General features: G+C 50.9%; 1 protein-coding gene across 1 annotated transcript in view; it reads right to left on the minus strand.

The window, feature by feature from the left end:
- The window catches only part of LOC126272930 (lachesin-like), a 2822604-nt gene that overhangs the window by 25809 nt on the left and 2780963 nt on the right, over positions 1-15832 (minus strand). Inside the window, exon 10 of the mRNA XM_049976227.1 lies at positions 10247-10417. Within this exon, the coding sequence (XP_049832184.1) occupies positions 10247-10417 (171 nt within the window). The remainder of the gene's footprint in view (positions 1-10246; positions 10418-15832) is intronic.

A 15832-nucleotide genomic window follows, 5' to 3' on the forward strand; every position in this document is an offset into this window, starting at 1 on the left:
TATATATCTCTTGGTCTCACTCTACGATTTTTACCCTCCACACTGCCCTCCAGTACTAAATTGGTGATCCCATGATGCCTCAGAACATGTCCTACCAACCGATCCCTTCTCCTGGTCAAGTTGTGCCACAAACTCCTCTTCTCCCCAATTCTATTCAATAATTCTTCATTAGTTATGTGATCTACCCATCTAATCTTCAGCATTCTTCTGTAGCACCACTTTTCGAAAGCTTCTATTCCCTTCTTGTCTAAACTATTTATCGTCCGTGTTTCACTTCCATACATGGCCACAAAAAAGTGGTTCAAATGGCTCTGAGCACTATGGGATTTAACATCTGTGGTCATCAGTTCCCTAGAACTTAGAACTACTTAAACCTAACTAACCTAAGGACATCACACACATACATGCCCGAGGCAGGATTCGAACCTGTGATCCTAACAGTCGCGACATGGCTACACTCCATACAAATACTTTCAGAGACGAATTCCTGACACTTAAATCTATACTCGATGTTAACAAATTTCTCTTCTTCAGAAACGCTTTCCTTCCCATTGCCAGTCTACATTTTATATCCTCTCTACTTCAACCATCATCACTTATTTTGTTTCCCAAATAGCAAAACTCCTTTACTACTTTAAGTGTCCCATTTCCTAATCTAATTCCCATCTACATTACCCGACTTAATTCGACTACATTCCATTATCCTCGTTTTGATTTTGTTGATGTTCATCTTATACCCTCCTTTCAAGATACTGTCCATTCCGTTCAACTGTTCTTCCAATTCCTTTGCTGTCTCTGACAGAATTACAATGCCATTGGCAAACCTCGAAGTTTTTATTTCTTCTCCATGGATTTTAAGACCTACTCCGAATTTTTCTTTTGTTTCCTTTACTGCTTGCTCAATATAGAGATTGAATAACATCGGGGATAGGCTACAACTCTGTCTCACTCCCTTCCCAACCACTGCATCCCTTTCATGTTCCTCGACTCTAATAAATGCCATCTGGTTTCTGTACAAATTTTAAATAAACTTTTGCTCCCTGTATTTTACACCGGCCACCTTCAGAATTTGAAAGAGTATTCCAGTCAACATTGTCCAAAGCTTTCTCTAAGTCGTTAAATGGTAGAAATGTAGGTTTGTCGTTCCTTAATCTAGCTTCTAAGATAAGTCGTAGGGTCAATATTGCCTCACGTATTCCAATATTTCTATGGAATCCAAACTGATCTTCCCCGAGGTCGTCTCCTACCAGTTTTTCGGAATTATGTCAGGCTATGAAAGCAGCATGGCTCAGTATTTCTGCTGGGGACTTCTAACGATTTGTTGAGTCCACGCCACTCCGAGTTGCTGCACTACGCCAGGCAAAAGAAGGTCCGACACGATATTGGGAGGTATCCCATGACTTTTGTCATCTCAGTGCACAAGTAATCGTCGGTTTTCATAATTTTTGCACTACTTCTGGGAATCCCTGGAGTGAAAACAGAGATCGTACTGAGAGTGACGTCAGTGGCCTGCCGACTTAGTACCGCACAGTGTGCTCTGCAAGAAAGCGGTGGGGAGCGGGGAGCGGTGCGGTGCCCGCTGGGAGCTCCGGCGACAAACAGCGAGACAATGGTGGGCGGCCGCGCGACATTATGCATGCGGCTGCGCTGCCGCCGGCCCTTGTCCGCCGCTCGGCCATTGAGCACTTCGGCGGTGACCGACCACCGTCCAGCGGCCGGCGGCGCGCTTGCCCCGTACCGCTGCCGCTGCCGGCTTCCTGCGTCACAGACCACGCGCTCGTGGCCACGCACTACCCGCTGCAGCGCTGCCGCCGGCCCTTGTCCGCCGCTCGGCCATTGAGCACTTCGGCGGTGACCGACCACCGTCCAGCGGCCGGCGGCGCGCTTGCCCCGTACCGCTGCCGCTGCCGGCTTCCTGCGTCACAGACCACGCGCTCGTGGCCACGCACTACCCGCTGCAGCGCTGCCGCCGGCCCTTGTCCGCCGCTCGGCCATTGAGCACTTCGGCGGTGACCGACCACCGTCCAGCGGCCGGCGGCGCGCTTGCCCCGTACCGCTGCCGCTGCCGGCTTCCTGCGTCACAGACCACGCGCTCGTGGCCACGCACTACCCGCTGCAGCGCTGCCGCCGGCCCTTGTCCGCCGCTCGGCCATTGAGCACTTCGGCGGTGACCGACCACCGTCCAGCGGCCGGCGGCGCGCTTGCCCCGTACCGCTGCCGCTGCCGGCTTCCTGCGTCACAGACCACGCGCTCGTGGCCACGCACTACCCGCTGCAGCGCTGCCGCCGGCCCTTGTCCGCCGCTCGGCCATTGAGCACTTCGGCGGTGACCGACCACCATCCAGCGGCCGGCGGCGCGCTTGCCCCGTACCGCTGCCGCTGCCGGCTTCCTGCGTCACAGACCACTTGCTCGTGGCCACGCACTACCCGCTGCAGCGCTGCCGCCGGCCCTTGTCCGCCGCTCGGCCATTGAGCACTTCGGCGGTGACCGACCACCGTCCAGCGGCCGGCGGCGCGCTTGCCCCGTACCGCTGCCGCTGCCGGCTTCCTGCGTCACAGACCACGCGCTCGTGGCCACGCACTACCCGCTGCAGCGCTGCCGCCGGCCCTTGTCCGCCGCTCGGCCATTGAGCACTTCGGCGGTGACCGACCACCGTCCAGCGGCCGGCGGCGCGCTTGCCCCGTACCGCTGCCGCTGCCGGCTTCCTGCGTCACAGACCACGCGCTCGTGGCCACGCACTACCCGCTGCAGCGCTGCCGCCGGCCCTTGTCCGCCGCTCGGCCATTGAGCACTTCGGCGGTGACCGACCACCGTCCAGCGGCCGGCGGCGCGCTTGCCCCGTACCGCTGCCGCTGCCGGCTTCCTGCGTCACAGACCACGCGCTCGTGGCCACGCACTACCCGCTGCAGCGCTGCCGCCGGCCCTTGTCCGCCGCTCGGCCATTGAGCACTTCGGCGGTGACCGACCACCGTCCAGCGGCCAGCGGCGCGCTTGCCCCGTACCGCTGCCGCTGCCGGCTTCCTGCGTCACAGACCACGCGCTCGTTGCCACGCACTACCCGCTGCAGCGCTGCCGCCGGCCCTTGTCCGCCGCTCGGCCATTGAGCACTTCGGCGGTGACCGACCACCGTCCAGCGGCCGGCGGCGCGCTTGCCCCGTACCGCTGCCGCTGCCGGCTTCCTGCGTCACAGACCACGCGCTCGTGGCCACGCACTACCCGCTGCAGCGCTGCCGCCGGCCCTTGTCCGCCGCTCGGCCATTGAGCACTTCGGCGGTGACCGACCACCGTCCAGCGGCCGGCGGCGCGCTTGCCCCGTACCGCTGCCGCTGCCGGCTTCCTGCGTCACAGACCACGCGCTCGTGGCCACGCACTACCCGCTGCAGCGCTGCCGCCGGCCCTTGTCCGCCGCTCGGCCATTGAGCACTTCGGCGGTGACCGACCACCGTCCAGCGGCCGGCGGCGCGCTTGCCCCGTACCGCTGCCGCTGCCGGCTTCCTGCGACACAGACCACGCGCTCGTGGCCACGCGCTACCCGCTGCAGTGCTGCCGCCGGCCCTTGTCCGCCGCTCGGCCATTGAGCACTTCGGCGGTGACCGACCACCGTCCAGCGGCCGGCGGCGCGCTTGCCCCGTACCGCTGCCGCTGCCGGCTTCCTGCGTCACAGACCACGCGCTCGTTGCCACGCACTACCCGCTGCAGCGCTGCCGCCGGCCCTTGTCCGCCGCTCGGCCATTGAGCACTTCGGCGGTGACCGACCACCGTCCAGCGGCCGGCGGCGCGCTTGCCCCGTACCGCTGCCGCTGCCGGCTTCCTGCGTCACAGACCACGCGCTCGTGGCCACGCACTACCCGCTGCAGCGCTGCCGCCGGCCCTTGTCCGCCGCTCGGCCATTGAGCACTTCGGCGGTGACCGACCACCGTCCAGCGGCCAGCGGCGCGCTTGCCCCATACCGCTGCCGCTGCCGGCTTCCTGCGTCACAGACCACGCGCTCGTGGCCACGCACTACCCGCTGCAGCGCTGCCGCCGGCCCTTGTCCGCCGCTCGGCCATTGAGCACTTCGGCGGTGACCGACCACCGTCCAGCGGCCGGCGGCGCGCTTGCCCCGTACCGCTGCCGCTGCCGGCTTCCTGCGTCACAGACCACGCGCTCGTGGCCACGCACTACCCGCTGCAGCGCTGCCGCCGGCCCTTGTCCGCTTGCCCCGTACCGCTGCCGCTGCCGGCTTCCTGCGTCACAGACCACGCGCTCGTGGCCACGCACTACCCGCTGCAGCGCTGCCGCCGGCCCTTGTCCGCCGCTCGGCCATTGAGCACTTCGGCGGTGACCGACCACCGTCCAGCGGCCGGCGGCGCGCTTGCCCCGTACCGCTGCCGCTGCCGGCTTCCTGCGTCACAGACCACGCGCTCGTGGCCACGCACTACCCGCTGCAGCGCTGCCGCCGGCCCTTGTCCGCCGCTCGGCCATTGAGCACTTCGGCGGTGACCGACCACCGTCCAGCGGCCGGCGGCGCGCTTGCCCCGTACCGCTGCCGCTGCCGGCTTCCTGCGTCACTGACCACGCGCTCGTTGCCACGCACTACCCGCTGCAGCGCTGCCGCCGGCCCTTGTCCGCCGCTCGGCCATTGAGCACTTCGGCGGTGACCGACCACCGTCCAGCGGCCGGCGGCGCGCTTGCCCCGTACCGCTGCCGCTGCCGGCTTCCTGCGTCACAGACCACGCGCTCGTGGCCACGCACTACCCGCTGCAGCGCTGCCGCCGGCCCTTGTCCGCCGCTCGGCCATTGAGCACTTCGGCGGTGACCGACCACTGTCCAGCGGCCGGCGGCGCGCTTGCCCCGTACCGCTGCCGCTGCCGGCTTCCTGCGTCACAGACCATGCGCTCGTGGCCACGCACTACCCGCTGCAGCGCTGCCGCTGGCCCTTGTCCGCCGCTCGGCCATTGAGCACTTCGGCGGTGACCGACCACCGTCCAGCGGCCGGCGGCGCGCTTGCCCCGTACCGCTGCCGCTGCCGGCTTCCTGCGTCACAGACCACGCGCTCGTGGCCACGCACTACCCGCTGCAGCGCTGCCGCCGGCCCTTGTCCGCCGCTCGGCCATTGAGCACTTCGGCGGTGACCGACCACCGTCCAGCGGCCGGCGGCGCGCTTGCCCCGTACCGCTGCCGCTGCCGGCTTCCTGCGTCACAGACCACGCGCTCGTTGCCACGCACTACCCGCTGCAGCGCTGCCGCCGGCCCTTGTCCGCCGCTCGGCCATTGAGCACTTCGGCGGTGACCGACCACCGTCCAGCGGCCGGCGGCGCGCTTGCCCCGTACCGCTGCCGCTGCCGGCTTCCTGCGTCACAGACCACTTGCTCGTGGCCACGCACTACCCGCTGCAGCGCTGCCGCCGGCCCTTGTCCGCCGCTCGGCCATTGAGCACTTCGGCGGTGACCGACCACCGTCCAGCGGCCGGCGGCGCGCTTGCCCCGTACCGCTGCCGCTGCCGGCTTCCTGCGTCACAGACCACGCGCTCGTGGCCACGCACTACCCGCTGCAGCGCTGCCGCCGGCCCTTGTCCGCCGCTCGGCCATTGAGCACTTCGGCGGTGACCGACCACCGTCCAGCGGCCGGCGGCGCGCTTGCCCCGTACCGCTGCCGCTGCCGGCTTCCTGCGTCACAGACCACGCGCTCGTGGCCATGCACTACCCGCTGCAGCGGTGCCCGCCGCACAACGTCTCTAGCTAGCCGCCGGTCTAAATCTACAATCGGCGACATAATTAGATGGCTTTTTTTTTTTAAACTCCGCAATTTTCTCTCATTGCAAATCAGAATTCTGGAATTTGACTCTACAATTTTCCTCTGTAATGGTGCAAAAGCATGGCGCCCTGCGACCTAACCCTTGGTCTCAGCCAGGCTTCAGACTGCAACTTCTCGACACATACGAGAAAAAGGTCAAAGCTCAGAAGTTCATCTGAGGTCCTATATAACAGACTGAATCGTCCGCCATGTACACTCCAACTCTGAAGACTCAGTAGTGGTTACCTTGCAGGTGGTTAACCAACTCATGAAACTTTTTACAGTATTTATTACAAAATAATTCATATTGCATGTATGAAGTGTTCTGAAGAGTAAGTGTTCTGAAGAGTAAGTGTTCTGAAGTGTATAAATATACCTAGAATGCCGTTTTCATATAAGAGAAAAACTGAAATGTAATGTACCACAGCTACATAAAGCAGGCTTGGAACTTACGTGGTAGTTCGTAACTATTAAACGTAATAAATATACAACTTGCTACCAGTTTCTTCAAATGTGGGTGTTATGCAGTAACAATTTGTGCAGTAACAATAAGTCATACTTATTTACTGTAAAGAAGACAAGTCAAGTTGCAGACAGGCACAATTAAAAGACACTAATCCATGTTCACAACTTGACGTGCCTCCCATACGGTACGTGGCAATCTATATTTTCGTACATCATTGATATTCCGACCTAGAGTTCCCATTGTTGGATTAATTGTCTTTATTTTTTAATAAATGGTTCTGAGCACTACGGGACTAAATATCTCAGGTCATCAGCCCCCCTACAACTTAGAACTACTTAAACCTAACTAACCTAACGACATCACACACGACCATGCCCGAGACAGGATTCGAACCTGCGACCATAGCTTTCGCGCGGTTCCAGACTTAAGCGCCTAGAACCGCTCGGCTACTCCGGACGGCTTTAATAAAAATTAAGTATTTTGAGAAATGCTGCACTAAGAAGCCCCTTGAATTATGCCATGCATGAACTAAATCCTAAAAGTATGTTCATATAGGGCTATTATCCAAAACTCACTTTTTTTCTCATTGGATTAAATTATTTTTTGTTCAGCAGGGAAGTCTCAGTAACCATACTTCCAAACATAAACTGTAAAATGTGTGTATCGGGAATTCACCATGTTATTAAATATCTTTATCATTAACACAAAAATAAGACAAAGATTTTGTTGTTTGTTGACGAGTGGTCAAAACTATATTGTTTGAGTTTTATTTTACTTGTGCCGGTTCCCTCACAGTGACCAATCCGCTATAAAAATATCTTAATTATCACTCGTCCTACCGTAACTACATAAGAAATGGGGTTGCATATTACTCAGTTTGTGTATGTATGTTGATAACAACGATGTATAAATACATCACAATCAATATTTCACTCCACTTTTCCGAGTGCCAGAAATATCTCACGAATCGAAAACTTTTGAGACGAACTGTTTCAGTATATCTACATCTACATCCATTTCCCATTTGTCACAGTTCGTCTGAATGCACAATGGACATCAATGCATGCAGGTGATCAGTTAAGATGAAGAAGACGTATCACAGGTCACATATCACTCCAACTGCTTACGCGCCACACCATTACAGAGCCTCCACCAGCTTGAAGAGTCTCTTGTTTACATTCAGAGTCCATGGATTCATGAGGTTGTCTCCATAGCCGTACACGTCCATCCGCTCGATACAATTTGAAACGAGACTCGTCCGACCAGACAACATGTTTTCAGTCATCAATAGTCCAATGTCGGTATTGAAGGGCCCTAGTGACGTAAAGCTTTTATGCCGTGCAGTCATCAAGGATAAACAAGTGGGCCTTCGGATCCAAAAGCCCATATCGTTGATGTTACGTTGAATGGTTCGCACGCTGACACTTTTTGATGGCCTACCATTGAAATCTGCAGCAATTTGCGGAAGAGTTGTACGTATGTCACGTTGAACGATTCTCTTCAGTCGTCTTTGGTCCCGTTCTTGGAGATATTTTTCCTGACGCAGCGATGCCGGAGATTCGATGTTTATACACATGTATTTGGAAGCGTTTCCAGCTTACCAAAAACTTAAGCCGGCCGGAGTGGCCGTGCAGTTCTAGGCGCTACATTCTGGAGCCGCGAGACCGCTACGGTCGCAGGTTCGAACCCTGCCTCGGGCATGGATGTGTGTGATGTCCTTAGGTTAGTTAGGTGTAATTAGTTATAAGTTCTAGGCGACTGATGGCCTCAGAAGTTAAGTCACATAGTGCTCAGTGCCATTTGAACCATTTTTTAAAACCAAAAACAAGCCCCTACAGGCCTGCTTGCTGTCACTGACTTCACGCCGCCGTGGCCTATTTGTTTTGATGAGGGACAGTTACTCTCTTAAATTCTTTTGGAAGAATTGTAAAACATCTGGATCTATTTTTGTTTAAGCGTTTTATCTAATTTTTAACGGAGTATTTACAGGCCTTCTGGAGCTCTGTATTGATCTTGACCTTGTTGCAATATTTAAGTCTTCTGGCGATTGGTAATTATTGATTTTAATCTTATTTAAAAAAATTTAAGAGAGAGTTTTAAAGTAAATTCTAAGCCTTCTTGTGCTCTGTGATTAATGATGTTCATCTTTTCGTAATTTTTTCTGTCAAAAAAAGGATACATTTCAAACCAAATTTTTAAGTCCTTCCGGCGCTGTGTGTTTATTAGTTGTTAACAGGCTATTGACTTCATTCGATTGTAAAGAAAATGTTTTCAAATGTTCAAATGTGTGTGAAATCTTATGGGACTTAACTGCTAAGGTCATCAGCCCCTAAGCTTACACACTACTTAACCTAAATTATCCTAAGGACAAACACACACACCCATGCTCGAGGGAGGACTCGAACCTCCGCCGGGACCAGCCGCACAGTCCATGACTGCAGCACCCAAGACCGCTCGGCTAATCCCGCGCAGCGAAAATGTTTTCTTGAAATAAATCTAGATGTTGTCAACTACAAGTAGTGTTGAACTTGGAGCTTGGCCTTTGCATGAATTCCTGGCGCCACAAGTGAAAGAACATTTCAGTGCATTTCAAACATTGGAACACGTAGGGATCGTGTGACGTGGAGCCCCATGTTCAAGAATGGCCGTGCTCCGAAACAGTTGTGCCTGTACCAGCGTTGTATCTTGTTGTTAGATCTGCCACACAGCGCTGCCTATCGCGGATCACACGGTGGGGGATCTTCCGACCTCTTCGGTTTGTGATGAGACCCGGTCGTCCAATACCATGCGGCCTAATCTTTTCTTGACCATCCTTCAACCACTCTCCATAGGGTCTCACGACAGTAATACGTCAGCAGGCGACCAGCTTCGCCGTTTGAGAGATTCTCACTTCCAGCCGCAGCTCCTCAACAGCGTGCCTTCTGTAAAAGCCGCTTACATCAGTGGAGTTCCGCAATTACTACTCTATCTTTGCTTTAATGACTGCCCATTCGTCTCTCTTCCGTTTGTATTCTGTGCTTAGTGCATCACGTGACCGCACCACCAGAAGGCAGTGAACCTCGCGGTGGGCAGTGGTCATAATGTTTTGGCTCATCAATGTGTAATTTCCATGCAGCAATGAACAGGCTGATTTTGGCATAACTGGCCACGCCTTACGTACAGGGTGACAGTTATTGACCTACATGGAATAATACCGTCATAATTTCTGAACGGTTTGCGTTAGGACGCACAAGCTGCAAGGCTGGCTGCCGGACGTAATGGGAAGTAGTATGCGCATCATGGTTTGGTTTAGCGACGAAGCGCACTTCCATTTGGAACGTTCGTCAGTATGCAAAATGGGAATATTTGGGCGACTGAGAACCCGCATTTCGCGATCGAGAAGTCTGTTCACCCCTAACGTGTGACTGTGTAGTGTGCAGTGTCCGGCCACGGAATAATCTGTGCGATATTCCTTGGCGGCAGGGTGACTACCGAACGGTGCTTGAAGGTTTTGGAAGACGATTTCATCCCCATTATCCAGAGTTACCCTGTTTTCGACAATATGTGCTTCACGCAAGACGGAGCTCGATCCTGTCGAAGCAGAAGAGTGCTTGATGCACTGGAGGAGCGCTTTGTGGAGCGCTTTGTGGACCGCATTCTGCCTCTGGGGTATCCAAAGGCCACTGGCCGTACTCTCCGGATCTGAACACGTGCTACTCCTTCTTCTGGGGCTATATTAAAGACGAAGTGTACAGCGGTAACCCCAGAACCACTGCTGAGCTGGAAACACGCATTGAGGAGGTCATCGACAGCATCACTGTTCCGACACTTCAGCTGGTCGTGCAGAATTTCCCTATTCGTCTGCGCCACGTCATCGCCTGTGATGGAAGGCATATCGAACATGTCATAACCTAAATCCTGATATCTGTAGTGACGTTTACATGTTGAATAAAGTGTGCGCATGCCGTAGTTTACGTTTTTCCATATAATTCGATAATTATCACCCTGTAGGCTGGTTTTGCTTACCGTAGAGTCGGATGTTGCCCTCCGCGTCGCCAATGGAATTCTTGGAGATGCACTTGTAGCCACCGAGGTCGGACTTCTTGATCTTGCGGATGACCAGCTTCATCTGGACGCTGTACAAGGAGCTGTTGATCTCCGTCATGTTGTACTTGTCGTTGGCGATGATCATCTCCCCTGCAACAGGAAGCATGCAGCCCAATGTACAACTCGGATTCATACATGTATGTACATCGTGCTTCTGTAGATCGGTGACCTTTCGTGTCTCAACTCTTTTTATTTTACGTCTTTCCCCAATCATGATGGGACCTTCCAAAAACTTTGCGAGCATCAATGAGGACTCCGTCTCCGAAAAGAATGCAACTTAAGATTGGAAGACACAGCCGGTTGTTTCGGTTGTGTTACTACGCTGCTACATTTGTTACTGGTAGATTTAATGAACACGTAACTGTCACGGAGATACTTCGGGAACCCATATGGGAAATCCTGGAGGGAAGTCAATGTTCTTTTCGAGGAACACTATTGAGGATATTTAGAGAAGCGACACTTTAAGCTGACCTCAGCACTACTGTACTGCGGCCAACGTACGTTGCTAAGAATCTGATATAAGAAGTTAGGGTTCATACGGAGACATACAGGAAGTGTTTTCCCCTCAATCTGTTTGCAAGTTGAACAGGAAACGAAATGGCTAGGAGTGTTACGGGGTACCCTCCGCCACGCACCGTACTGTGGCTTGAGGAGTATAAAAATGTAACATTCTGATAGAGGGGGAGCACACTGCTATACGTCCATTTCGTATGAAATTCGTACAGTCTATTGAGAGTAACGAAATAAACTTCTTACTAGAATTGAGCCTCGATTTTGATGTATTTTAGTGAAAGACTTTCTCGTTTCTAGATTTAGAAGTTTCGAAATAGAACTCAATAAACAACTGAAAACTAGATCTTGGATAAAGCGTAAAGACTAAAATTTGGTGGTAGATTTCTAATAAAACAGCACATATTTTTAAATAATGTTTTTCGATGTAGGCTTCTATGAGATTAGCTCACGAATCAGACAGGACTTAAAAAGCAACGATTTGAGAAAAGAAGGCAGTATTGGTATATCTTGGATATCAAACCTACATAATTTGTGGAATGCTCCTCGTCTTAAAAAAATGGTCTTGAAGAAAACAGTGTAGCTTCATCCGACTGATATGTATAACAAAACGGTTTTTACTCAGTAGCGCCTTGCTTTCGAACGTGACGCACCAGGTATTCAGCATAAGTCAACATTCCTTCAAAAATGTCTTTTAAAGTTTGGCAGTAGTGTAAAACGAGAACTAGAGATTAGGAAGGACTGAAAATAAAGATAAACCAACAACAGGGAAAAATAGAAAAAGCAGTGGCAAGCATTTGTTATGATTATACAAATCAAAATATAAAAATAATGATGTTCTGAAAGCTACACAAGATGAGGTAAACGACGTAACAAGTGACAAAAAGCGGTGGGACAGGATGGTCTTTCAATAGAAGTCATCCTTTATTACTCTTATTTTTGTTTCGCGCGACAGCTTCAGCCCCTCCTCTTTCTGTGTTGTTGTTTCCTATTTCTCCAGAACCCCTACATTTTCTCCCCACGTTTTTCGCTTTCTTGTGTACATGCTGTCTTTTTTATTTCTCCTGCCTTGAAAGTCTTCCAAACTCAGTGTTTTATTGTTAGAAAGGTTTCTTTCCGTTATTGCGATAAGTGACACTATTACAGGTTTGCAAGTTGACCTTATGTGGGGAAGTACAGATTATAAGTTAAAAAGTCTCTTCCGTGGATGACATCTCCTTTCGAAAACCTCCCTGAAATTCATCCAGTTGTTTGTCTAAAGTTTCTTCATTATAATATTTTGTATGGCACTGGCATACGTGACATTTATTATTAATTTATTTATGCAATTATTTCATCCAGCAGGCCCTCTCTTATATACCACACATTCCTAGTACTATCCTCCCCCCCCTTACCCATTCGGTTTCTTTAAAGAATGGAACCTCCACGTTCTTTATCAATGTACTTCCTCATACATGTCAGTGTTTATGACATTCTCTCTTCTGAATTGTGTGTCCTACAACAATACCACTTCGCAATTACTTTTAGTGGTATGTGATAGGAATATATTAGCAATAAAGAACTAATGAAATAAAACTTAGTCCAGCAATGAGAAAATGATTATTCCACATTGTATGCAAGTTGTATCTGACTGGAGAAATACCGTCAGACTTCAAAAAGAATGTAATAATTACTATTCTAAAGACGGCACCTGCCAACGGGTATGAGTACTACCGAACCATCTGTTGAACAAGTCAAATACTGACATCAGTTATTTACAGAAGAATGCTAAAATTGGTAGAACCGGCCTTCGGGAAGATTAGCATGGGTTCCTTAGAAAAGCGCGGAAACAGGTGATGCAATACCGACCTTACCTCTTATCTTAGAAGACATACTGAAGAAAGACAAATCGCGTTTACACTATTTATATATTTAGAGCAAGGTTGACTGTTATAGCTAACTATTATACGCTCCCTGAAATTTGGAATGCAGTAGGGGTAAAATATCGGTAGCGAGAAGTTATTAAAACTTGTACAGAAAGTAGACTGTGGTTATAAGAGTCGACACCGTGAAAGGGAAACAATTGAGAAGGGGCTGACAAGGACAGGTCCCCAGAGGTCGGATCGAATTTTTGAAACCATCTACACAATGTGATCAAAAATATCCGGACACCCCCAAAAACATACGTTTTTCAAATTAGGTGCATTGCGCTGCCACCTACTGCCAGGTACTCCATATTAGCGACCTCAGTAATCACTAAACATCGCGAGAGAGAAGAACGGGGCCCTCCGCGGAACTCACGGACTTCGAACTTCGTCAGGTGATTGGGTGTCACTTGTGTCATATGTGCGTACCGGAGATTTCCACATTCCTAAAAATCCCTAGTTCCACTGTTTCCGATGTGGTAGTGAAGTGAAAACGTGAAACGACACGCACAGCACAAAAGCGTACAGGCCGACCTCGTCTGTTGACTGACAGAGACCGCCGACAGTTGAAGAGGGTCATAATGTGTAATAGACAGTAATCTATCTCGACCATCACAGAGTAATTCCAAACTACATCCGGATCCACTACAAGCACCTTGACAGTTAAGCGGGAGGTGAAAAACGTGGGTTTCATGGTCGAGTGGCTACTCATAAGCCACACAATCGGTGCGGTAAATGCCAAACGACGCCTCACTTTGAGTAAGGAGCGTAAACACTGGGCGACTGAACAGTGGAAAAACGTTGTGTGGAGTGACGAATCAAGATACACAGTGTGACGATCCGATGGCAGCGTGTGTGTATAGCGAATGCCCGGTGAAAGTTATTTGCCAGCGTGTGTAGTGCCAACAGCAAAATTCGGAGGAGGTGGTGTTATGGTGTGGTCGTGTTTTCCATGGAGGGGGCTTGCACCCCTTGTTGTTTTGCGTGGCACTATCACAGCAAACGCCTACATTGATGTTTTAAGCACCTTCTTCCTTCTCACTGCTGAAGAGCAATTCGGAGATGGCGACTGCATCTTTCAACACGATCAAGCACCTGTTCATAATGCACTGCCTATGGTGGAGTGGTTACACGACAATATTATCCCTGTCATAGACTGTCCTGCACAGAATCTTGAACTGCATCCTACAGAACACCTTTGGGCTGTTTTGGATCGCCGACTTCGTTCCAGTTCTCACCGATCGACATCGATACCTCTCCTCAGTGCAGCATTCCGTAAAGAATAGGCTGCCATTCCCAAGAACCTTCCAGCACTTGACTGAACGTATGTCTGGGAGAGTGGAAGCTGTCATCAAGGCTAAAGGTGGGCCAACACCATATTGAATTCCAGCATTACCGATGGAGCGCGCCACAAACTTGTAAGTCATTTTCAGCCGGTATATGGGTACTTTCGATCACATAGTGTATATGGTGATGTAGGTTATCACACCCTGCAGCTATTCATTGCGGTGAGCCCTCGTTTGCGAGTGACGAAAAATTTTGGAATTTCGTGCAATATTTTAGAGCAATGCTAACAGTACACAAAACGTTGTGGCATAGTACCTGTCATGCAGAAGGTTGTAGGTATGAATCTCACTAGGGGCAATAGTTTTTATTTCTAACTCTATCGAAATGATTTTGATCAATATTTTCATTCAAGTTATTTGTTCAAACACAATTTTTAAAATTTCTAACCGTCTGTCATGTCATTTAAACCATCATACCACCAAAACCATTTGCTTCTTTTTTTCTTCCAATCAAACTTTTTTCAATCATTGTACATGTAATTTAATTATTTTTTGTGTTAACATTAACTCAATTTCTACTCTTTTATCGTTTTATATTTTCGTCCATGTTACTGCATTCGTAATTTATCTTTCCATGGTTGCTTGAATTTCGTTTCATTTCTGATCCCTTATTTAGCTTAAATCATCATCTACATTATTTTGTCCGTAGTTCAACAGGAATTTGTGCTTTAAGTGTTCTAATAACGATTAGCGAAAAATACATTTTTGACACTTCTGCACTGTCAGTGTACACTGAGGTGACAAAAGTCGTGGGAGAGCGATATGCACATAAGCAGATGGCGCTAGTATCGCATACAAAAGGTATAAAAGGACACTGCATTGGCGGAGCTGTTGTTTGTTGTAAATTACGGAAATAGGTAACTTAGTATTCCGGACCCACAGTGCCAAGAGTGTGTTGGGAATACCAAATTTCAGGCATTCCTCTCAGCACGAACAACGGAGTGACCGACGGACTTCATTTAACGACCCAAAGCAGCGGTGTTTGCGTTGAGTTGTCAGTGCTAACAGACAAGCAACACTGCGTGAAATAACCCCAGAAATCAGTGTGGGACTAAAGACGAACACATCCGTTAGGACTGTTACGAAAGTTGCCGTAAATAGGCTATGGCAGAAAACGGCCGACTCGAGTGCCTTTGCAAACAGATCGACATCGCCTTCAGCCCCTGTCCTGGGGTCGTAATAATATCGTTTGGACCCTAGAAGAATGGAAAAACGAGCCGGCCACGTCAAGCGATTTCCCATTTCAGTTGATAAAGAGCTTATGGTAGGGTTACAGGTGATGCAGAGTCGACAAATCCACAGACGCAAGCTGTCAGCAGGGCACTGAGCAAACTGGTCGTGGCTCCGTAATGGTCTGGGCTAGTCGACGTAAAGCTATCATTTACTCGAAAGAGTTGTGATTGGTTACTTCGAGACCATTTGCAGCCAGTCCTGGACTTCACCTCGATCGAATTTTTATGGATGACAGCACTTCATCTGTGCACAGTTGTTCGCGGTTGGTTTATAGAACATTCTGTACAGTTCTAGCTAATGAGTTTGCCATCCCAACCTCCCGACATGAATCTCATCGAACATTTGCGGGCATAATCGAGGGATCAGTCGGGTACAAAACCCTGCGCCGGCAACACTTTTCCAGCTATAGACGGCTAAAGAGACAGCAACGACTTGCGACTTGTTGAGTCGATGTCACGCCTGGTTGCTGCACTACGCCGAACAAGAGGGGGTCCGACACGATTTTAGGAGGC

The sequence above is a fragment of the Schistocerca gregaria genome, chromosome 5 (genome assembly GCF_023897955.1).
Source record: "Schistocerca gregaria isolate iqSchGreg1 chromosome 5, iqSchGreg1.2, whole genome shotgun sequence".
NCBI lineage: Eukaryota > Metazoa > Arthropoda > Insecta > Orthoptera > Acrididae > Schistocerca > Schistocerca gregaria.